Here is a 23,022-nt window from a genome sequence, read left to right as displayed (position 1 = left end):
AGCGGTGGGAACTGGGAACAAGAGGTGGGAATAGTCTCGTTTAACTTTTTACTGTGCTTCAGATGAGAAATAGCTCGCATATTTTTTTTTATAAATGCGCGAGTCTACTGTGTACCGCTGTTCTGGCTCGCGGTAGTCCATTAGCGACTCGCCGCGAGTTCGTCAATGGATGCAATCCAGGATTCGCAATTAGCTGCGGCGGTAATGACTCCCGCAATCCCACGTTCATTTCGGCGTATCATCCCGGGAATATTCGAAACCTTCCTGTGACTTCGCTGTGTACGCGCCTGTTTGCTTGCATGTGATTTAGCCCTAGTCCACCATAGTGCGGTAGATACTTATTTGTATTTATCAAAAACATTTACATTACATCCTTCATGAATTTTGAAATAAGCGTTATGGATAAATTTTGTTTTTTTTTGTTACCTTGCAATGGGACTTAAGTTCAGTTAGGTACCTAATAATAATTTTACAAGTGGTATATTTTTTTGTAAATGCTTAAAATTTTATTTGTTTTTAAACACTGTGGGGTTATAAAGACAGCGATAGTCAATATAGTATCCTAGGTAATATTATGGCGTTGGTCATTTTATTTATGTACTATTTCAGTATTTTCAGTCCCATTTCGCCCAAGGTGTAGCCTCAGCCTTACTTTTGCAAGTTTTGAAACGAGAATATGAGGCGATGTGGGGAACATGCGGCCGTGATGCGGTGCTGCGCTGTTCGGAAACAGAATGCAATGCTCAGCAATTTTCGGAACGGGCCAATTTGTGAAATACCTGCTAGTTACTCGAAAATTAGTAAATTAATTGAAACGCTGTGCATTTCGGCGCATCATACCAGCAAAACTCCGCATTCATTGCGGAGTTTTGTCTGAATTAGGAATGGCACGAATTCCATTTGCTGTTCCAATGTGGAATCTAGCGAATGTTTCCGTATGAAACTATGTGCTAATTGCAAAATTGAGATGAGCGCGATTCGAATTCACATTAAGGTTGATTTGGCACAGCTTCGAATACTTGTCTAGATTAATAAAGTTCTATTTCATTTATTGGATTATATTTTATGAGATGATAACAATTATACCTACGTCTATATTATTCTGACGTAAAAAGTGTTTCTCGGTTCCATTTTTTTCTTTAGCTGTTCTATATTATAATATTCGTTAGTAACCTGTCCCACACTAAACTCGGACCAACAATAACGATCTGTTGCCGAAAATGTTGCGCAATCCACCAGGAATGCTGGCTTACGCCAAATTAAAGCCCACCAGGCTTGGCCAGCGGTCCACGGGAAACAAACTTTGGAGAAGCGGTGACACTGCGGTGGACACGCCAAAATAAAATAACACTTTTAATTAGTTGCGCTGAAGCGAAGCTGGGTGCTCTTTCATTTTGCTCTTATTGCTTTACTCAAACCCTCTTTGAAGAAGGAAGAGTTAAGCTTCTTATTTTTCAGTGCAGATTTTTATTAATGTTTTACCAAATGCCCATCTAAAAATTATAGTTCCTCCTTCGGAAGAATATTAACTTTATGGTTCTATATAGATTTTAAGAGACAAATTAATCCGGAACTAATTAATCTGATTTCGAAATCGGAACTTTAGTCTTTTGGACCTTATCGTCCGGCGTCGATCCGTCAACTGTCAGCAACGAAGTAACGTGGATTTTAGACTGAATATTGTACAGAGTAAGGTTGAGTTTGCCGCTTCGCGTGAGCAATGTCACCTTGGGCGGGCGGAATGCGCTGGCGCGGCTCCAGCGCGAAGTAGGGCGGGCGGTGCACGCGAGCTGCACGCTACTACACTTTTTCTTTTACTATTGCTACTGAGATTATTTTGATTGAATATTTTATTACATTTAATAAAACAGGGATTTGAAATCTTATTTGCAAGATCATTACACTTATTTTCTAGTTATCGACCCGCCTCAATTCTACAGACCGCTGACTGGCTTTTCTCTTAACGCTTTTGCCAGCTTCTCGTTAGTTAATGAGAAAAGACCAAGCAATTTCTGTCGCCGGATTTAATAAAAGAATAACTAGACAACTTGCAGAAGATGCAGATATCTTTTTTGGTAAATAATATTCCATCGTCCCACTTTCGTGAACTTCTTACTTTGGTGGGTACATTTTTATTATGAAAAAATCATTGCTAAATAATGAGTGATTATTATTCATGTAAGCGGTTAAGTGTAGAGATACACGTATAAATGATAATGACTAAGTAGATACCTAATATCTCGACTCGACACTATTTTCCGATTCAATATCTTACTTTGATAAAAAAGTAGGTATTGAAATAAATCCACGCTTCTAAAAGATTAAAGTAATTATTTGTGATGGCCAGCTACCGGGAATTCGTGTAAATTGAAAAGCGATGGCGACTACAAGGGGATTAATATTTTCAATGGACTTTTTATCGCATTAAAATGGAGCTTATTTTTTACGTAACATGCAGGCAACGCTGTTGTCATCGAATCTATTAAGCTTAATCCTACCATTACGAGTATTATGCTTTTAGAAATATTACTGATATTACTCCGTTGGAAAATAAGCACTAGACTATATGCTTACATCATTACTACATTAATACTTTTAATTAAAACGAATTTATTTAATTATACGATTTGCAAAATATGTTTACCTCAACATATAAAACCTAATTAAATATCGTTTAATACAATTCAATGTAATAGCGTAAGACTGATAACATTATTGACTGTAACTATGTCAGTTGTGGTAGTGTAGAGGCATTTATCAATCCTAATCCAAATCCGTCCGTCAACTGTCAAAGTTCATTTCAATAATAAAATATGTTTTTGGTCAAAATATGTGCGGTTTTCGATGTTTTTACATTTTCATATTGTCTAAGACTATTTAATTAAACAATATAAAAGTGTAAACGCATCGAAAATTGTGGATATTTGATGTAAAACTGAATTTTTCGATAGTTGAAATCCGGATTTGAACAAGAATTGAATATGGGAAATGGGCGTTAAATTGTTGAATCAGCTTCGTTTATTTCAATACAACAGCTGGCTCGTGTCACCGCCAAGACACCCTTCCATCAGTTCCTGAATTGGATGGTTGAATTCTTGTCTGACAGTGACAGAGTCCACTCCTTAACTTCTGTCCTGCATTAGATCCCAAACCCGTCTGACCAGCGTGGGGTGTGGGCCTAATCCTCCATTACCTTTAGTCTAAATTAGAGAGGGACGTGCTCATGGAGTGGATACTTACCAAATGGTTTTACGATGCGATGCGTAATTCCACCTACTGTAGATCAGAAAATTCTGTGGGTGTTCTATATTACAAGAGTCCCTTCAAGCCTAGGAGCAAACCACCGACTTTTAGTTGGCCGATAGTAGGGCCCAATTTTAATTTATATGAAGAATCGGTCGATACCAACTCGGTGTAGTGTGCGCACTTTCGTACGTCATATTCATAATGATTGACTGCCCGACTAAACTATCGGCCAACAAAAAAGGGTCTGCGCCTAGGCTAACTTTGACACGATTGCAGTTTCTTTAGTTTGGAGCGAAGCTCGTCCCTACAGTTCCAGGTTCAGAAAACCAGAAGGCTTGTACGGAGGCTTCCGAGATCCGGATGTTTTATTATAGATGGCTCGAATTGCTTGTATTTGTACCTGAGTATTTCTCAAAATAAATGTAGGTAAGTATATCTTTGAAAAAAAAAGTGTGCTTTGAAACAGTCCAAAAGTTTTATTTTAAAAAAAACACGATTTTGAAGGATGAATATTAATCTTTAAGATAACGAAGAATTATAGCTATAATCCTACTTATTACCAAATATTTAGATATTTTAAAAATAGTCCTTTTTTACCTTCCATACAAAAACCTGTTTGCCACCCACCTTTTTCATGTGTTTTTGTTTCTTAAAATGCTATACGTAGGTAACTAAAATTGTACTTTGTATTATCGTTCTACTGTAATCGCAGTTTCTGTATCAAATTGATTTTCTACGGTGTGTCATAACGAATTGGCAATTTAAAGCAAAAAAAAAACAAAATGAGTCGCTCTCATTTACTATTTAGTTATTTATTTCTACTTTCCCATGATTTCTGAACGATTCCGTATTTTTTTTACACGGACAACACTGGCTACACGCTGAATGGCTGTTGGTCTGACGTCTCCGCCATTACATCTATCGCGAAAATCAGTGAAAACGTGTGTGTTCCACAAAGGGATTACTTTTTCGAGACAGGAAGTAAATTCAGCAATTTTTCATAGAACGGTAAGTCTTCATTAACCCATTTTTTGTAATACGTATGGTACGAACATTTATTAAGCTTTTATATTTGCTGTTAACAGCTTTTATAACAAAAAAACACTTTATTTAACCTCATTTTGTCTAATATTTCGTAACGTTTTTTACGAATTTCGTTACGTAACGAAAAAGTACAACATAATGCTGAGTGCATACTGACATAGTATATTCACTACTTAATTTATTTAAAAAAATATAATGCGTCAATAACAAAAGGATTGGATATAATATCTGCTTTACAGAAGTGCCACCAGCAAAAAATAATCATATAATTTAGATTACGTTTTTATGTGACTTAACAGCTTTTTACCCCTGATATTACTTACATAAAATATGCTTAAAAAAAGGAGGCAGTTCTCAATAGAACTTCCTCATTTTTGAAGTCGGTTAACAAGCCTCGTGACTGTTTCAATTCGCTTGAGAATATAATTATACCGATTATTACAAATACTTAACTCTTGATAATGACACTTCTGTAGAGATGGCAATTATACTTGTTGGTGATTATTTAAAACTGCACAACTGCATTACTTCTTTTGTTTTTTTAGGAATGCCGCCAAAAACAAATGCCGAAAGGCAAAAAGCTTACAGAGAACGACTCAAAAAGGATAAACCAAGTAAATATGAGGAAATCCGTGTCAAACATTTGGAAAAAGTTAAAGAAAATATCAAAACGAAAAAAGCAATTCTTACAGAAGAAGAAAAACAAGAGCTACGTGCAAAGTGGAGACAAGCCAATGCTAAAAGAGCAGAAGAAAGAAAGAAAAAGGCCTACTCTACGACAAAACAAAACAAAACATTAGAAGTAAGAAAAAATGCGAAAAATAATACAACAATCCTAAAGGAGAGACTACAAAAGCTTACTGAAGAAAATACTCAATTAAAACGACGAAATAAGAATTTAAGACAGACCTGTAATCGGTGGAAAAAGCGAGTGGAAATACTGCAAAAACGACTACCCCAACAAAGTAGACCTGATGATGATGCTATTGAAGTGACGTCACGCGACATTTCAACTCAATATAATACTGTATTTTACTGTAATTATTCGATTATGAAAAAAAATAAAAAATAACGGTCCTAATTAATTTTTATCTGTCTGACGGACTAAATAGAATTTCGATTTCATTACCCAGTCATCATACCTATTATCAGATAATTATCACTGCGGAACAAAAAAAATAAAAAATCTACGCCATCTATTTTGTTAATGGTTTTTTGTTTGGATTGACTCTGTTTCTTGAGATAAACGAGACGCACAAAGAGAGCACTAATGACATCTGTGATTTTCAACTGAAACTGTGATAATGCTTAATGCTAGTAAAAGCGACTACAGTAAGCCTCAGACTCAAACCACAACTCCGTGCATGATGCCAAAATTCGTACGGTAGTTCCTCTTGTACATGGTAGATGGCGTTAGTAGTCAACAGGTCCGGAAAAACTATTTTTGTATTGCACCGTAATATCTAAAACATGCAATAAAATACAGCAATGTTTCCATCATAATTTGAACATACTTTGTCGGTTACTCAATCGTCTGTTACGGTAATTAACAGCTACCTTGTACGAACGCTAACACCTAACATAATAAATCGATCAAAGTCGCATTTGGCAGATGCGTCAACAATAAATATGATCATCAACAATGCGTGTGCCAAAGGTCGCCTCCGTTAGACGATGGTAATCGAAATCCTATCGATCAATCGGATCGGGAGGTGCGCGGGCGCGGCGCGGCGAGTTATTCCCAGCGCGGGGGGCGGGCGGCGGCGCGGGGCGCGGGGCGCGGCCGGCGCTCAGTGTGCGGGCGCGCGTCGCCGCCGCCATGGGCAACCAACACTCCGCCTCGCACGCCACCCTCAAGCCCCGCAAGAACGTCCACTGGAAGTCCGCAGGTAACCCTCGCTCCACCAGCCGCGCCGAGCGCGCGCCGCGAGCACGCCCGGCCCCCGTCCTCCGAGCTATTTTTAAAAACACTGCGCGCTCCACGATTCCTAAAGCGTGGCACAACAAAACAAATCGTAAGACCAGTCGCGTTCATGTAACGATAATTACGCGTCTAATTTTGTAAGGAGTTTTATGCCAAATGACTCCCATCCCGACGCCGAGGGGCACAACGGTGCTACTAAACGATGACCGTATGTTATTCCAGGTCGGCCCGCGGTGCCGGGGAAGCCCGACATCATCCCGATCTTGTCGGACGACGAGCCGAACGCGATCACGCTGCGATGGGCCCCGCCGGTGCACGACGGCGGCGCGCCGCTGCACGGCTACCAGGTGGAGTGCAACCGCCTGGGCTCGCAGGACTGGATCCGCACCTCGCCGCCCGTCGTGCTGCGGCCCGAGCTGGTGCTGTCGGGCCTGGAGCCGCCGCACCGCTACCAGTTCCGCGTGGCCGCGCTCAACGCCGTCGGCCGCTCCGACTACAGCGAGCTCTCCGACGTGCTGACCGTCAGCTTCGAGCGCGGCGTGCAGGAGGCGCCGGTCTTCCTGCAGCACCTCGAGGACGTGACCGTCCTTGAAAATGATAAAACCGAATTCCGCGTCGCTTTCTCCGGGACGCCGACGCCCACTATCGCCTGGTTCAAGGACGACTACGAAATCTTCAGCAGCCGGCGGACTGCGATCACCACAACCGACTCGTCCAGTGTGCTCGTGTTCCATCAGACGTTGTCGAGCGACGAGGGCGAGGTCAAGTGCACGGCGACCAACCGCGCCGGCCACGCCGTCACCAAGGCGCGCCTGTCGCTGGAGGCGGCGCCCAAGCTGCGCTACCCGCGCCAGTACGAGGACGGCGTCCTCTACGAGATAAACGAAACGGTGTTCCTCAAGACGACGATAGTCGGCAAGCCGACGCCGACGGTCGAATGGCGGCACGACGGCCAGATAATCACTGGGAACGAACGCGTCGAAATTTCGAACACGCCCAAGTTTTCGATGCTAAAAATCCACTCAGCTCGCAGGAGCGACCGAGGGGAGTACCAAATACACGCCAGAAACAACATCGGGGAGGACACGGCCGCCTTCCTGGTGACCATAACGGCGCCGCCCGACCCGCCGCGGAGGGTGTCCGTCACCAGGCAGGTCGACAAGTCCGTGACGCTGGACTGGGAGCCGCCGGAGGACGACGGCGGCTGTCGCATCGGCAACTACGTGGTGGAGTACTACCGCAACGGCTGGAACGTGTGGCTCAAGGCCACCACGAGCCGCAAGACGAGCGTGACGCTCTTCGACCTCATCGAGGGCAGCGAGTACCGCTTCCGCGTGAAGGCGGAGAGCCCGTACGGCATGAGCGCGCCGAGCGCCGAGTCCGCGCCGGTGCGCATTCCCGGCCGCTCGGTGGACATGGAGTTCCTGGAGGTGGAGTCCAGGATCATCAGCGACGTGCTGAAGAAGGAGGACGGCGTGGAGGCGAAGGTGTCGCCGATGCCGCGCCGCAAGCGCCTGGCCGCCGAGCCGCCGCCGCAGCCGCCGCAGCGCGTCGCGCGCGCCTCCTCCGCGGAGCCGACCAGAGACACCCAAAAAGACGAATTCATGCTCGTTCTGTACCCTGACAACAATACGACTGATAAAGCTGGTAAGCATCTTCTAAATTTTTTGGAAAATGAAGCCTGTACTAAACTACTGTCGGTTTACCTACTTCCTGTATGAACTTGTCCCGTAAATGGCTCTCAAATGATGACGAATTGTTTGAGGTTAACATGAATGAAAAATCTCAAATTCTCAATCAATAAGTCGTCTTTGAAGTGATTGATTTGTAAAGAAATTCATCCCGAAAGTGTCGTGTGACTAATGGCAATACCTAAGTGATGATCCCGAATACTAAGCGAATGTCGTTTTGCAACCTGATAAACCTATTTTATTCAATGCACATGTTTGAGCTCAGCGAATGTTTATTATTGTTTACTAAAACACTTCGCAGAAAATTGGAAATACCTAAGAATCTACGTCACAGGACATTGAACAGAACGTTTCACAGACAGCTACGCGTTTGGAATTTGTCAAATCTTTGGGTTCGGTTGTCATTTATTTCCGGCTATAATTATATACGGAAGACTGAAAATATCCATAAGATAGGGCCAGATAGTAACGGCGTGAAGACGGCGCATTCTGGCCTATAAATACACGCACGTGCGCTCGCGCAGCGTGCTCTAACCTCGATAGCGCTTCTGCGAAATCACCACTATATCGCCTTTAGCGAATTAACCCAATATAAACATTTTCACAATAAACTGAAAAATGTTCACCCAGCTAACTGCGTCTTTCAGCGAGTTCAATGAACTTGGCAACTAAATCGTCGGACGTCGGCTGGTGTGTTATGCCAAAGGTCACGGGTTCGACTCCCGGAACACATGCAAACAAATATAACAGAGGCTGCCTGCCTGGCGCTTCACCGCATATTGTGATGCCAGTAAAAATACATTAAAGACTACTTTTCGAGCTAATGAAGTGTACAAAACTGACATGACTATTTCAATTCTTATAAAATGTACCGCACGGGTTTCTATTGTTACGTATGAATCTGCGAAATATTCTATTGCACGAGTACCCAAGCTGTTCCTTATAGCATTTTCCATGCCCGTGAAAAATGACACCGTAAATCACGAAGTAACGGTAAAGATATAATTTTCCAGAAAAGCGAAAGTCGTTCCAACTGGAGCTGGAGGACGCGCTGTCGCCGCCGCCGCTGTCGCTCAGCGCGCCCGAGCTCAGCGCGCGCTGCGTGCTGCCCTTCCGCGCGCTGCGCGCCGCCGTCAGCTCCACCGAGCTGCTGCACGAGCGCGCCATGGCCCGCTTCTACCGCGCCGTGGCGCTGCAGGAGCAGCAGCGGCACGACACACGCGCGCACACCGACATTCCGCACAACACTAGCCCCGAGCGGCCGGCCCGGCCGCCGGAAACCTTCAAACCGCCCGAAATCGTCATCAAACGGGACTCCGTGGACAGCACGGGCAGGGCGGTGGTCAAGCAGGCGTCGCACGACTCCGAGGCGTCGGACGGCAAGTGGCAGCACATGTCGTTCGACGAGGACTACACGGCCAGCACCGTCTCCACGGACGGCGACTACTCCGACGAGGAGGACGGCAGCCTGGACGGCGACGAGCGCCGCCGCAGCCCGGACGACGAGGACACCTACCACCCGCGCGACAAGCTGGCGCGGCCCTCGCCCGTCAAGGAGGCCGTCGAGGAGGAGCTCGAGGAGGAGGAGTCGGAGAGAGAGGTTCTCAAGCCGCTGCCTCTTCCCGACCCCAATTTCGTCCCGAAACCCATTCTGAAACGAAGGGAATCGGGATCCACCGACTCGAACACGACCATAAAACTTGATAATGGCATAGCTAAACACGAGGAAGTGGAAAAACCTGAAATAAAAGAAAAACCCAAAAAGGAAGAAAAAATGACGATATTCAAAAAGATCACCAAAATGCCCGTGCAAAAGAGCTTTCCTTTCCCGAAGATACTTAATAAAAGCAAAGAAGCCGACAAACCGCCGGAACCGCCCGTTCAAAACAATTCTCAGGTCACTCCCAAAAAAGTAGAAAACGTCAAAGACAAAGTGAGCGAGGAGGGAAGAACTGTAATAGATTACTACACAAATATCGTCAAAGAGTACGGTAGTCATAAAAAAGCCGCCACTCCTCTGTATTTGAACACGGAGGATCTAAAAAGTGTGGCTGAGAAGCAGCAGCACGACTCGAAAGATAAAACGCCTAACGAGAAGAAACCCGTCAAAACTAAGAAGGCGGCTGCGACCAAGACGACAGACAACCAGCTAGCGGTTCCGAACAAAGTCAACTCTAAGCAAAAACCCAACTCCAAACCTGCCAAAGTAAAGGCACAACAGAGCGCCGAAAAAGCCAAGACCCGATCCGTGAACAGGGTGAAGCCACAGAATAGCATCGAAAAACCGAAGCCCGACAAAGGAAAAGCGATCGCCAACAGTTCGCCGCCGCAGGAAGCTGCGACCAAGAAGGGCACCCAGCAGATCGTGCTGAAGAAGACCGAGCGCGCGACCGTCGTGATCCCCATCGACTACCAGGAGCTGGAGCAGCAGGCGGCGGTGGCCGTGCGCTCGGCCGTGGACTACGCGCTCGACCTGTGCCTGCTGCTGCTCGCCTTCTGGGTGTACTTCTTCAAGGACGAGCGCCTCGCCATCCCCTTCCTCGTGCTCATCATCTACCGCCAGCTCCAGGAGACGCTGCTGTTCGACGCGCCCGCCCTCGTCGCGCGCTACACCCCCGGCTGGCTCAAGAAGAAAACTTCTTGACCTTTCCAAAAGACATGTTGTGTTAATCTGATCGTATCGTGAACTTGTATGTTGTGTGATCATGTGATTTACTTATTTAATTAAAATGTTACGTTTAATGTATTACAAATTTCGTTCTAATAAACGTGAAGCTGTCTAAAACTAGTTGGCGATGCCGTCTCGCCGATGAGTCGTTTGAATTTTTGGAAATTTATTTTTTTACAAAATTAACATGTTCGATTACCGATCCACTCTCTCCGTGTTCCCGGCGTGCGCCCGGTTCATCTCCCAGTTCCGGGTGCCGCTGTCGGACTGCACGGGCGGCGCGCGCGCGCGGCGCGTGGTGGACCCGCGGGCGTGCGCGCGCCGCGACACCGGGCTCGTGCTGGGCGTGTACTTCAACGAGAACGTGCGCGCCGGCGAGCCCGCCGTGCTCACCGCCGCCGCGCAGGCCTACGACCGCCGCTCCGGCGGCAAGCTGTGGCGCCAGCTCAAGCTCGCGCCCGCGCCGCGCCTGGGCGAGTGCCGCGTGTTCTACGACGTCGACCCGCACTTCGGCTACGTCGCCGTCGCCGGGCTCGGCACCGAGTGCCTGCGGTACAACTCCGTCGAGAAGCTGGACGAGAGCAAGGAGGCCATCCGCGTCGCGGCCGGCGTCGGCGCCAAGGCGCTCGCGAAGTTCAAGCCGTCCTCCATTCACGTGGAGTCGTTCGGGAACGCGGAGGCGGCGGCCGAGGGCGCCGCGCTGGCCGTGTGGCGGTTCGAGGAGTACAAGTCGCAGGAGCGCGGCCGCATCGTCCCGAAGTCGCTGCTGCACCTCTACGAGGACTGCGACGTCGACGGCTGGAACACCGGCAAGATGAAGGCCGAGTCCCAGAACCTGGCCCGGTTTCTGCAGGAGATGCCCGCCAACCGTCTGAACCCGACCGAGTTCGCCAAGATAGCGGTGGACCTGCTGTGCGAGATCGACGTCAACGTGGAGGTGCGGACGCAGGGCTGGGCGGCGGCGCACGGGATGGGCGGCTTCGTGGCCGCGGGCAAGTCGTCGGTGCAGCCGCCGCTGTACGTGGAGATCAGCTACTACGGCGCGGGCGAGCGCGCGCGGCCCGTGGTGCTGATCGGCAAGGGCGTGACGTTCGACAGCGGCAGCCTGGACCTGAAGCCGGCGCGCGAGCTGCGCCACATGCGCGGCGACATGGCGGGCGCGGCGTGCGTGCTGGCGGTGACGCGCGCGGCGGCGCGGCTGCGGCTGCCCGTCAACGTGCGCGGCATCCTGCCGCTGTGCGAGGTCATGCCCAACGGCGGCAGCCCCAAGTTCGGCGACGTGGCGCGCACCGCCGGCGGCCGCTCCGTGCACATCCGCCTGCCGTCGCGCGAGGGCCGCCTGCTGGTGGCCGACAGCCTGCTGCACGCGCGCGGCTACTGGCCGCGCGTGATCGTCGACATCGGCACCATGTCGCGGGAGCTGCTGCACACGCTGGGCGGCGCCGCGTGCGGCTGCTACTCCAACTCGGAGGAGCTGTTCCGCTACCTGGAGGCGGCCAGCGGGTACACGGGCGACCGCGTGTGGCGCATGCCGCTGTGGGGCTTCTACGAGGAGCGCGTGCGGAACTGCGAGACGGCGGACGTGGCCAACACGGCGCGCCACCGGTACGGCGACTCGCCCAACTGCGCCGCCTTCCTGCGCCAGTTCGTGTGCGACAGCCAGTGGCTGCACCTCGACACCTACAACGTGGCCTACTCCAAGGGGCTGGACTTCCCCTACCTGCAGCGCGGCATGACGGGCCGCCCCACCCGCACCGTCATCGAGCTCATGTACCAGCTCCTCGCCGATTCGAAGCTGTGACCGTTCACTAACATGTGCCGTCATTTTGTCCTATCTATTCGCGTTATTGTAAGATAAAAATTTTCGAAGTTTTTATTTTTGACGTTCAATAAACCTTGTAACATAGAATCTGTTTTTATTTCGATTTCCAGATACAATTTTGTAAAAAACACTCCGAACCAGTTGGAAAAGTGTATCTATCAAAGAAATACTAAAGAAATTGAATTGAGATAAACTCTTAACAGAAACAATTCAAACATTGATTTATTCGTTACATATTCCGTTTAGTTTGATCGTCAAACTGGCGCATTACAAATGTTTGGTTGTGTAGTCGCGCACACACGCAGCGAAGCGCTGCACGGCCGCGTCACAGCGGAGCGTCTCCCCGCGGTGGCAGCGGTAGCAGGCGGCCACGGCGCGGCGCTGCGCCTCGCAGGCCCGCCCCGCGGGGCCCCCGGGGGCCTCGGGGGCCTCGCAGGCCCTCCCCGCGGGGCCCCCGGGGGCCTCGGGGGCCACTACCTTCGCCATCCCAGCCACCGCGGACGCACACGCCGCCAGCTCCCTGTAATGCTCCCTCAACTTCAAGCGAACTTCGTCGACAAAAACCGCATTATCCTCCTCTCCATGTAAACCCTGAAGTACGTCTTCAGGTAAATCATCCTTCTTATTGCAGACTTCATCCTCACACTCGCACATCAAAATAATTTCGATATTGAATATCCTAAACAGGCATGACTCGGGTGATGCGACTGAAATCGCGGTGGCAATGAAACGCTAAGTCGATTATATACGGTTTATTAGGATAAAGACTATGCCATAATTAATAGAACTAGAAACACAATGGCACCAATTGTTTGTTAATAAAATTTTAAAATATATTAAAACAAAAACGTCACAATGATACTTAAATATAAAATAGGAATTTTGTGATTTAACTTAATTACTTTCAAATTAGAATACTTATAATTAATAAATGCACGTATAGCCTGACCAGGAACATAAAAACCCTGGCATAGAGGCGCGTCAATTGCATTTGATAGTGCAACACTGAGTACAGTCGTACATGTGTTAAATTAATAGGCTAACTTTATGTATCAGGATTCAGGATTACGGGCTAATTTGATATTTTCATGAATTAACGAAAAAATATTATTATAGGTAACCTGGTTTTAATAAATTAAATGAAAACATCAATCGAGCTAGTAGGATTTATTTTATTATTCATCAATAATCAAATTCAGAACTTGAATATTCAACTGCAATGTCTGCTCATGAACGCTTCAAACTCGGTACTTCTTTCCCAATTCCATAAAATTCAACACTTAGAAAGTGACAAAAAACTTTAAAATAGGTAGTTGAAACAAACCACAGCTAATTTTCATAGTGGACTGTACTATACGATAAACATGTCAGTCAATTTGACACCCTTGTCGGAAAAATTATTCAATGAAAATATTGTCCGAACCCTTAGTATTTCTCTTCGACAAATACTTTAACACATTGTGAACCACTTTTCTTTCACGACTATAAAAAGATTTCAGCAATTTAATTCACAAAATCAATTGCGCACATTTAAAATAAAGTTTGTTTACACTTTGACAGCAATAGACTGACATGCAAGATGACATGTCAATGAAGTTTTCAGTTACTGTTGCCATTAAAAGAAATTAGTACCATTAGTTTTCCGCAACATGGCGAGGGTTTTTATGTTCCTGGTAAGGCTATAAATTACAAATTAAACTTAACTTTACAACTGAAGACTAAAACATTTTTGGTTAAAGAAATTATACAAATGGCAAATTAGAATACGTACATGGCACGCATCACTTACGGCTAATTGATTAGATACACATAGCACTACGTGGGCGTCGGACGCTCATAAACTCAGTCAACATTTCAATTTGGATATGTCACCAACCAATTGTAAAAATAACATTAATTTTTATCAGATCCAAAAGCGAACATTAAAACAATGGGGTCTCTCAAATTTGGGCTGTAATGTCGTAATTAAAATTTGTAAATGCATTATTGAAATGCGTGGGAGGAATTTAGGCTTACATTTTAAAATCCAATAAATATGACGTACAGCTATATCGACATTAGTATTAATTACATTGAGATATTATTTCAAATTAGCCCAAACGAGTACAACGGGGTCCGGGTTCGATTCCTGTGGATCATAAATGAGATGTAATCGTTTTCCTCCAATTACCAGGGCGGTGCCAGCGGTGTAACAGTCCAACCAAGCCCGGCCAAACGCGCAGTTATAGAAGCTCGCGCCGGGCGAACAAAAGGCTAGTTCCGACACTGCTTATCCCAGTGTAATTAATCTAATGTGACCATAAATGTGGATTATATTAAATACAACATCAATACATCAAAGAGTTAGTATGAGACGCTACAGAGTACGGACACGGGCAGTAACAACCCGTGCGAACTAACTCGAGACCCCTCCGAATCGGATAGAAACCAGCGCTGCAGCGGTCGCGTTTTCGAATCCTGCATGAAGCCAAATCTTTACAGTTCCCCGGAAGCAGTAGTGCGTCAATTGACAACCTTCCATATTCGTATTCATGGCATCGAGACGATGAGAATTTTGGCAAATGCTTCAGGTGTGCGGTGGGTGACGACTGGTCACTGCCTCACTACAATATGGCGGCCTGCTTTGTTTTATATTGAGTATAAATAGTAACAAAATGAGTTATAAAATTATTGAATATAATAACGAAATTCCATAGTTTAAAGTAGACTTATAAATTATACTTTGTGTATTACACTGAGAAGTTACCCGTTATAAATACAATGAAAAATACAGTGTGAGTCACGTTAAAGTGTACATATGAAAATAGACGAAACTAGACCTATTTTTATCGACAAAAAAGAGGTCAAAAATTTTTTGAGATTTTTTTTTAATTTTTTATAGAATTTTTTTTCTTCAAATTACTTATTGTAAAGAAAACGTAATAACTTTTAAACTAAGCGGTATATCCTGATAAAATAAAAACAGTAATAATGCTAAATAACAGGCGATACTAAAAAAATACATAAAATACACAAAAAATGCCAACAAATAATAAAAAATTATACTTTTTGAAAAAAATCTGCTTAAAAATTCGTGTTTTTTTTGGTTATTTTATAAATTTCTCCAAAAAATGCCCCTATAACCGGTGGTTTTTATTACTTTGTATTATTTTCTATCGTATTATCTTTTTAAAACCAAAAATCGCATGTCTCTATCCCTATCACAACATTTGCTATGATCGTTTGAACAAAGGCCTGCCACAACATTATTCTCCGCTACAGGTAGAGACAATTTTAATTTTAACTAAAATGCTTATTTTACTTCGAAATCTTTTGTTTTTATTTGAAATCTAACTTGTCTTTATCAAAATTACAAATCTAGAGCCATTTTCAGTTTTGTTGTTAACGAAGCGTTGAATGGCGCGCCCGGAGAGGCTTAGTTCAAACGATCATTGCAAATGTTGTGATAGGGATAGAGACATGCGATTTTTGGTTTTACAAAGATAATACGATAGAAAATAATACAAAGTAATAAAAACCACCGGTTATAGGGGCATTTTTTGGAGAAATTTATAAAATAACCAAAAAAACACGAATTTTTAAGCAGATATTTTTCAAAAAGTATCATTTTTTATTATTTGTTGGCATTTTTTGTGTATTTTATGTATTTTTTTAGTATCGCCTGTTATTTAGCATTATTACTGTTTTTATTTTATCAGGATATACCACTTAGTTTAAAAGTTATTACGTTTTCTTTACAATAAGTAATTTGAAGAAAAAAAATTCTATAAAAAATTAAAAAAAAATCTCAAAAATTTTTTGACATCTTTTTTGTCGATAAAAATAGGTCTAGTTTCATCTATTTTCATATGTACACTTTAACGTGACTCACACTGTATATAGACCGAAAACAGTCAAGATTTTACCTAATACAAGAGTCCCTCGCGGGCCATTACATACCTGCGTCATTTATTGTTACAAAATTCGAAAAATTTTGAAGTTATTTGATATTTAGTTCATGTATTAGGATGAAACATTAAACGATCTTGCCAATTTGAAAGATTTGTCTAACAAATATTTCGAATAGCTGGACGTTGTTATCTAAATACAAGACCTAATATTAGGACAAACTTACGTCTAATAGTGCTCGAGAGCAGAATAGTGGTGCCTTGGCTTGATAGGCCCAGCTTCATCGTTCCCATGGGAACGATGCAAAAGGTGTAAAAGATATATAAAAACGACAATGATAATGAGATTCATAAAGAAATCGGATGAAATCGATTACCGAATTAACATTTTGAAATCATATACAGGGTGTCCCGTAATGTAACGTCAAGCCGGAACTGGGTGTAGAGGCAAGTTATGCTGGTTATCAGAAAAATATTTAAAAAAATCTATGTGGTATTTTGTCAAAATAATAGGCATTTAAAAAAAAACAAAAAATTCTACTCCCGGTGACGGTCTTTTTACTCGTGTTGCCACAAATCTTCACTTTTTCCAAAATTTTTTTTTTGTTATGTAACCCTGAATAATGCTTCTCTAAATCGTTATCAAAATTACAAAACCAGCTGCTCCAGCTTGGATGAAAAAAATACATTATTCCCAAAAAAATTTTCAAAATAAAAATTTTGCCTAGTTTAAACTGACTGTACTGAAAAAAAATTGTACAACGCGAGTGTGGCAAGTGACGTCATAATTTGGCGCATTTAGTAAGGATTCCAAAATGGTATAACACTTGGTAAATTCTTGCTGTAATTGTCGACAATTTTTGGTTTTTTGGAAATAATCCCGTTTTTAACTTTATCTACCTTGGTTAAAAATTATTATTCTAATGTGCCCAAAATTCAAGTTTCTGGCTTAAGTGAGGTGGAGAAGCCATTTTAAAATGTATGAGCGGGACGGAGAGGGTTATCTTACCAAGCAGGGATGTTATGGATATCCGTAACCGTAACCGAAACTATCGGATATCCGAAATAAAAAAATATCCATAACCGTAACCGAAACTGATTCAAAAGTTACGGATAGTTTCGGATAAAGGCGGAGTCTAAGGGTACAATTATTCCAAACTGCAAAACTCTATGAAATCTGCAGTATACACGCCGCAGGTGCAATGCCGCGCTGCCGATTTCATAGAGTTTTGCAGTTTGCGGTCTGCGGCCCGTCTTGGAATTGTACCTTAAATCTTAATATTTGTTACCAACTTGTCTGGCATTCCCTGGCACCATCTAATATGCCAGCCTGTTTTACCTTTATCATACATAGGTGTCGTCTTAGTTGGTACATAAAGTAGCTATGTGGGTCACGCAGCATCTTGCTATTTGAATTATACCTACATTTTTGAAATTCTAATAATTCCGTAACCGAAATTATCCGAAACTTTCGGATAATCTGAAATGATTTCATATCCGTGACCGTAACCGAAACCGGTATAATATTATTCTAATATCCGTAACCGTATCCATAACCGAAACTTCATATCCTTATTATCCCTGTTACCAAGTAGAAGTGCAAGCAGAGCAGGTAGTAACGGCGCGCACGCACGGGTGACTTTTGTCACAGTATGTCAACTACTAATTACTGTCATGGTGACAAAAGTTTCTGTGAAATTGTCGACAATTACAGCAAGAATTTACCAAGTGTTATACCATTTTGGAATCCTTACTAAATGCGCCAAATTATGACGTCACATGCCACACTTGCGTAGTACATTTTTTTTTCAGTACAGTCAGTTTAAACTAGGAAAAATTTTTATTTTGAATTTTTTTTTGGGAATAATGTATTTTTTTTTATCCAAGCTGGAGCAGCTGGTTTTGTAATTTTGATAACAATTTAGAGAAGCATTATTCAGGGTTACATAACAAAAAAAAAATTTGGAAAAAGTGAAGATTTGTGGCAACACGAGTAAAAAGACCGTCACCTGGAGTAGAAATTTTTGTTTTTTTTTAAATGCCCATTATTTTGAAAATATGCCACATAGATTTCTTTTTATATTTTTCTGATAACCAGCATAACTTGCCTCAACACCCAGTTCCGGCTTGACGTTGCATTACGGGACACCCTGTATATCAAAACGAGGAATGTAACGTAAAATAGAAGTTGATTTTAATTTGAGTCAGTGTTGTCAATCATTGTTGGATGTTATGGATATTTCTAACCGTAACCGAAACTATCGGATATCCGAAATAAAAAAATATCCGTAACCGTAACCCAAACCGATTCAATAGGTTCGGGTAAAGGCGGAGTCTAAATCTTAATATTTTTAATATTTGTTACTTGTCTGGCATCCCCTGGCACCATTCTGATATCAACACAGGTACCGTCATAGCACATAGAGTGGCTATGTGGGTCGAGCAGCATCTTGCTATTTGAATTTTACCTCTTTAAAATTCTAATATCCGTAACCGAACTTATCCGAAACTTTCGGATAATCCGAAATGATTTACTATCCGTAACCGTAACCGAAACCGGTATAATATTATTTTAATATCCGTAACCGTAACTTCATATCCATAACATCCCTGTTGTCAATACTGTCTCGCTTCGAAGCCAACTCGCCCGTTGGGATCACGCCGACGCGGCTACAGCTCGGCTCGCAGCTTGCGGGCGGGCAGTACCGGCGAGTCCTCGGTGTCGCTGATGTAGCCATCCTGCCCGGTGTAGTGCGTCGGGTGCACCAGCAGCGGCGCCGCCGACAACGCCACCAGGTCCCGCCGCGGGAAATGAGCCTTCCACGTCGCGCTGGAACAGGGTGGAAAAAATCACGATTTTTTTTATTTTAATAAAAAAAATCGTGTTTTTTTTTTATTTTTATTGATTTTTATTACATTTTGCAATCATTGCCTTAGTTTTTCATGCAAAAACATGTTTATTTAGGTACAATTTGAGGTATATAGTGCTGGGAACAAGCTAAAAAAAGCGTTTCATTAATTCCATTTTCAGACATTGATGTAAATCAGTGATTTTTATTTAAAAAAATCATGCAATAAAAATCGTGATTTAAATCATGATTGAAATCAACTTCATTTAAAATTTAAATCATGCAACCCTGCGCTGGAACACACACGTGGGAGTGTCAAACGGAACGTAAGGGACTGAGTGACAAGGAATGAATGAGTCAGTAAGAAAGACGCGATTTTGGAAGAAGACAGAACAGAAGACGATTGTATTACGACGGAGCGAGGACTTTCCCTTTTTTTTTTTTTTTTTTTTTTTTTTTTTTTTTTTTTTATTAGGTCTGCAAAACTGGTTTTACAAAGTTACATACATAAAATAAACTTAACTTAGTTGGCATTAATAATGTAAAACCTCCTAGATGCAAACACCGCATGCATACAATAATATTGTGTAAACAGAAAATAAAGTTATTAGCCTATGTACTTAAAGTTTCATTTAACATTAGAGCAGCAATAAAATTTACTTAGGTTGTTTTTGATAGAGGCGATAGAACCGTGAAAAATATCAACTTCGGTGCGAACAGAATTACAGCCCGACGCAATGCGATAGAGTGGTGAATGCTGACCGAGATTGGTTTTGCATAGAGGATTTTCGAAAGTTTTCCGATTCAGTAGGCGGCTGCTTGGGCGTGGGACGGAGAGTGACAGTCGCTCGAGGGTGCAAGAAGACTCCAAAGATCCACGAAGCAACTTGCAGGCAAAAACTACGTCAGACTTTTTACGTCGAATGTACAGTGGCTCCAATTTATAGTGCGAAAGGCGTTGAGTGTAGGACGTTAAATTACGGCATTTGTTGTCAGAATACGCAAGGTGGTATAGAAAACGTCTTTGAACTCTTTCCAATCGATCAATATGGACTTGATAACAGGGGCTCCAGACAACACTGCAATATTCAAGAATACCTCGTATCAGGGCGACGAATATCTTAATCGTCAGAGAAGGCTGGTTGAACAACTTCATCTGACGATTGACAAATCCAGAGAGTCGAGACGATTTGGCGATTATATGATCTAAATGATTTCGAAAACTAAGCGAGCTATCAACCATAACACCTAAATCTCGAATAACCGAAACCTCTTCTAGTTGAACACTTCCAATTGTGTATGACGCGATTTTCGGTATTTTTCTTCTAGTAAGTCTTAAAAAGAAACATTTGGTAGGGTTAAGACGCATGTCGTCAGCTTCGCACCAATCCATTATGACATTTATATCGTTTTGCAATATAGTAACGTCATGTTGATCCGAGATTATTCGGTACAGTTTAAGATCGTCTGCAAACATTTTAAAATTGCTCTGTATTCGAGTACAGAGGTCGTTGATGAAAATTAAGAAGAAAAGTGGCCCCAAGTGAGAACCCTGGGGCACCCCCGACGGTACAGGTGAAGCCTTCGACGAAAAACCAAGAAAAGCCACCAGCTGTGATCGATTTAATAAGTACGACTCACACCAACGCAACAAGGAGCCATGTATACCCATATTGGCGAGTTTCGTAAGTAATAGATCGTGGTTAACTAGATCAAACGCCTTCTGAAAGTCTGTGTATATCGCATGCACTTCCTCCTGATTGTCAAGAGCCTGCGAAACATCGGTAATATATTCGACCAAGTTGGTGGAAGTTGATTTACGTGGGAGAAATCCATGTTGATTGGGATTTATCTGTCTCTGGACGTGAGGCAATATCTGTTTGTACACTATTGATTCCAAAATTTTACCGCTTATGGAGAGTATAGAAATGGGACGGTAATTTCTGACACTATTCTGGTCTCCAGACTTGTGAATGGGAGTAAGGTGGGCTAGCTTCCATTTACTTGGAAAAACCCCAGTCTCTAAGGACTGTTGAAAGAGTCTTGTTAGAGGCTTGCATAGGTTGTCTGCACAATTTTTGAGGAAAATTGGAGGTAGAAGATCTGGCCCAGGGCCCTTATTGCAGTCTAAATTCTGCAGAGACTTCAGAACCTCGTCCTCAGTTATGATGCATTTACTAAGAAGGAGAGGGCAATTATTCTTCAGCTCTTGATCAGCAATGATGGGATGAGTGGGTAAATTGTTGTGTTTTGTTATGGTTCCATACACAGATTGAAAGTAGTGAGAGAAAAGATCTGCCACTCCTTGTCCACCTTTTGCCACAACTTCATCGAGGCGCATCTCATTTGGAATGGAAGTGCAATTGGATTTCCTCTCCTTCACATATCTCCAAAAGTATTTAGGACAAGATCTCATATGTTCGTCGGCCCGTTTTTTAAAAGTATTGTAACAATACTTTATCATTGCGTCGCAGCGTTTACGTAGGAGTGAGAATGTCAGTTTGTCCAAGGGGTTGCCATATTTCTTGAATCTCTTATGGTACTTCTTCTTTTCCTTGAGTGCTTTTATTAGCGGAACACTGAACCATACTGGGTATTTCGTGTTACTTTTTGCACGCAAAGGTGTGTGTTTTTCTATAATGGGCATTGTTAAGCCATAGAATAGATCTACGGCAGTTTCAATGTTTTCAGCGAACAAAACGGGACTCCAATCAACCCTACATAGGTCTTTGTTTATTTCATCGTAATTGGACATGTGGAAGTTGAGACTTTTAACCATTTTGGGCCTAACAAAAGCCCTGGTGGGCCTTCCCAACCGAATAATGATACCGGGATGGTGGGGATCTATTGGAACTATAGCAGGTTCAGCCCTGCACACGGATATTAATGCGGGATTATTGAAGAGTACCAGATCTAGAATTTTTCCATTTTCGTTTTGGATGTAATTACACTGACGTAAGTCGTTAAAAGATAGCGCGTCCACAAAACTTCCTTCTGTAGTGCTAAGTGACGACCCAGCCGAAGAGTAGCCTGGTTCGGAATCGTGGAGCCAATTAATATTAGGAAGATTGAAGTCCCCTATTATTATGACATTCGAAGAGGCATTTATTTTATTTTGAATTATATCAGTAGTGTTTGTAAGAAATACATCAATTTCATCAAGTCTTACTGGAGGGGGGATGTACACACCGCAGACGTGAACCTTAAAGTTTCCATCAACCCTCAACGACAACCACAAGTCCTCACATTCAGTCTCCCATATTAAGTTACGGATTACCTCATGCTCCCTCAGGACAGCAATCATCACGCCGCCACCCTCTCGTTTTTTAGAAGCAGTTGCAGATCTGTCACGTCTAAATACGTTGTATCGCTGATCCAACAATTCATAATCAAAGACAGTACAATTCAACCAAGTTTCAGACAAAACAATAACATCGCAATTACAGTGCAGCACAGCGGCGTACAACTCCTCAACTTTGGTTCTAAGGCCTCTTACATTTTGATAGTAGATCTTAATATTGAATATTACAATTAAAGCTTCAGCCTAAATTAACAAAAACAAAGAAAGAAGTATCTAAAATGAACTTATAAAAGAGAGTTCAACACAACGTCACTCGTTATACGGTGGATTTTTGATATAGAGTCTTTACGCATAAATATGCGTCCGCTGCGAACCCACACAAATTCGTACTTATTTTCCTTGGCAAACTTCCTGGTTGCCGCGTGCAGTTTCTTATTTTCAGGCGAAAGATGCTCTGTTACATAGAATGGTTGCTTTTTTCCAGGTATTCCGATATGCGCAGTATTCAGTCTATCTGTCCCACGAGACTTGTTGAACTTTTTGACCGCTGCTAATATTCCGTCTTTTATCCTGGGATTTGCGAACTTAAC

General features: G+C 43.3%; 2 protein-coding genes across 2 annotated transcripts; both read left to right on the top strand.

The window, feature by feature from the left end:
- Positions 1 to 6,095: 6,095 nt before the first annotated feature.
- LOC135087103 (muscle M-line assembly protein unc-89) lies at positions 6,096 to 10,728 on the top strand. Its single transcript, XM_063981944.1, has 3 exons — positions 6,096 to 6,179; positions 6,437 to 7,861; positions 8,919 to 10,728. The coding sequence occupies exons 1-3, from the start codon at positions 6,110 to 6,112 to the stop codon at positions 10,547 to 10,549; spliced, it is 3,126 nt and encodes a 1,041-aa protein (XP_063838014.1). The 5' UTR covers positions 6,096 to 6,109; the 3' UTR covers positions 10,550 to 10,728.
- Positions 10,729 to 10,737: 9 nt separating this feature from the next.
- Positions 10,738 to 12,482, top strand: LOC135087105 (cytosol aminopeptidase-like). The gene has a single exon (XM_063981945.1). It carries the CDS (start codon positions 10,761 to 10,763, stop codon positions 12,372 to 12,374), a length of 1,614 nt encoding a protein of 537 aa, XP_063838015.1. The 5' UTR covers positions 10,738 to 10,760; the 3' UTR covers positions 12,375 to 12,482.
- Positions 12,483 to 23,022: the final 10,540 nt, after the last annotated feature.

This window comes from Ostrinia nubilalis, chromosome Z (assembly GCF_963855985.1).
Source record: "Ostrinia nubilalis chromosome Z, ilOstNubi1.1, whole genome shotgun sequence".
Taxonomy (NCBI): Eukaryota; Metazoa; Arthropoda; class Insecta; order Lepidoptera; family Crambidae; genus Ostrinia; species Ostrinia nubilalis.
The sequence above is the reverse complement of the archived record's forward strand: the minus strand, read 5'-3'. Positions and strand labels throughout refer to the sequence as shown.

What these genes read in the sequence shown, in the direction of transcription:
- LOC135087105 (XM_063981945.1), top strand. Translation starts at nt 10,761, where the DNA reads ATGTTCGATTACCGATCCACTCTCTCCGTGTTCCCGGCGTGCGCCCGG.
- LOC135087103 (XM_063981944.1), top strand. Translation starts at nt 6,110, where the DNA reads ATGGGCAACCAACACTCCGCCTCGCACGCCACCCTCAAGCCCCGCAAG. An exon ending in CGTCCACTGGAAGTCCGCAG is followed by an intron (nt 6,180 to 6,436) that starts GTAACCCTCGCT and finishes ATGTTATTCCAG; the next exon opens with GTCGGCCCGCGGTGCCGGGG. An exon ending in CAATACGACTGATAAAGCTG is followed by an intron (nt 7,862 to 8,918) that starts GTAAGCATCTTC and finishes ATAATTTTCCAG; the next exon opens with AAAAGCGAAAGTCGTTCCAA.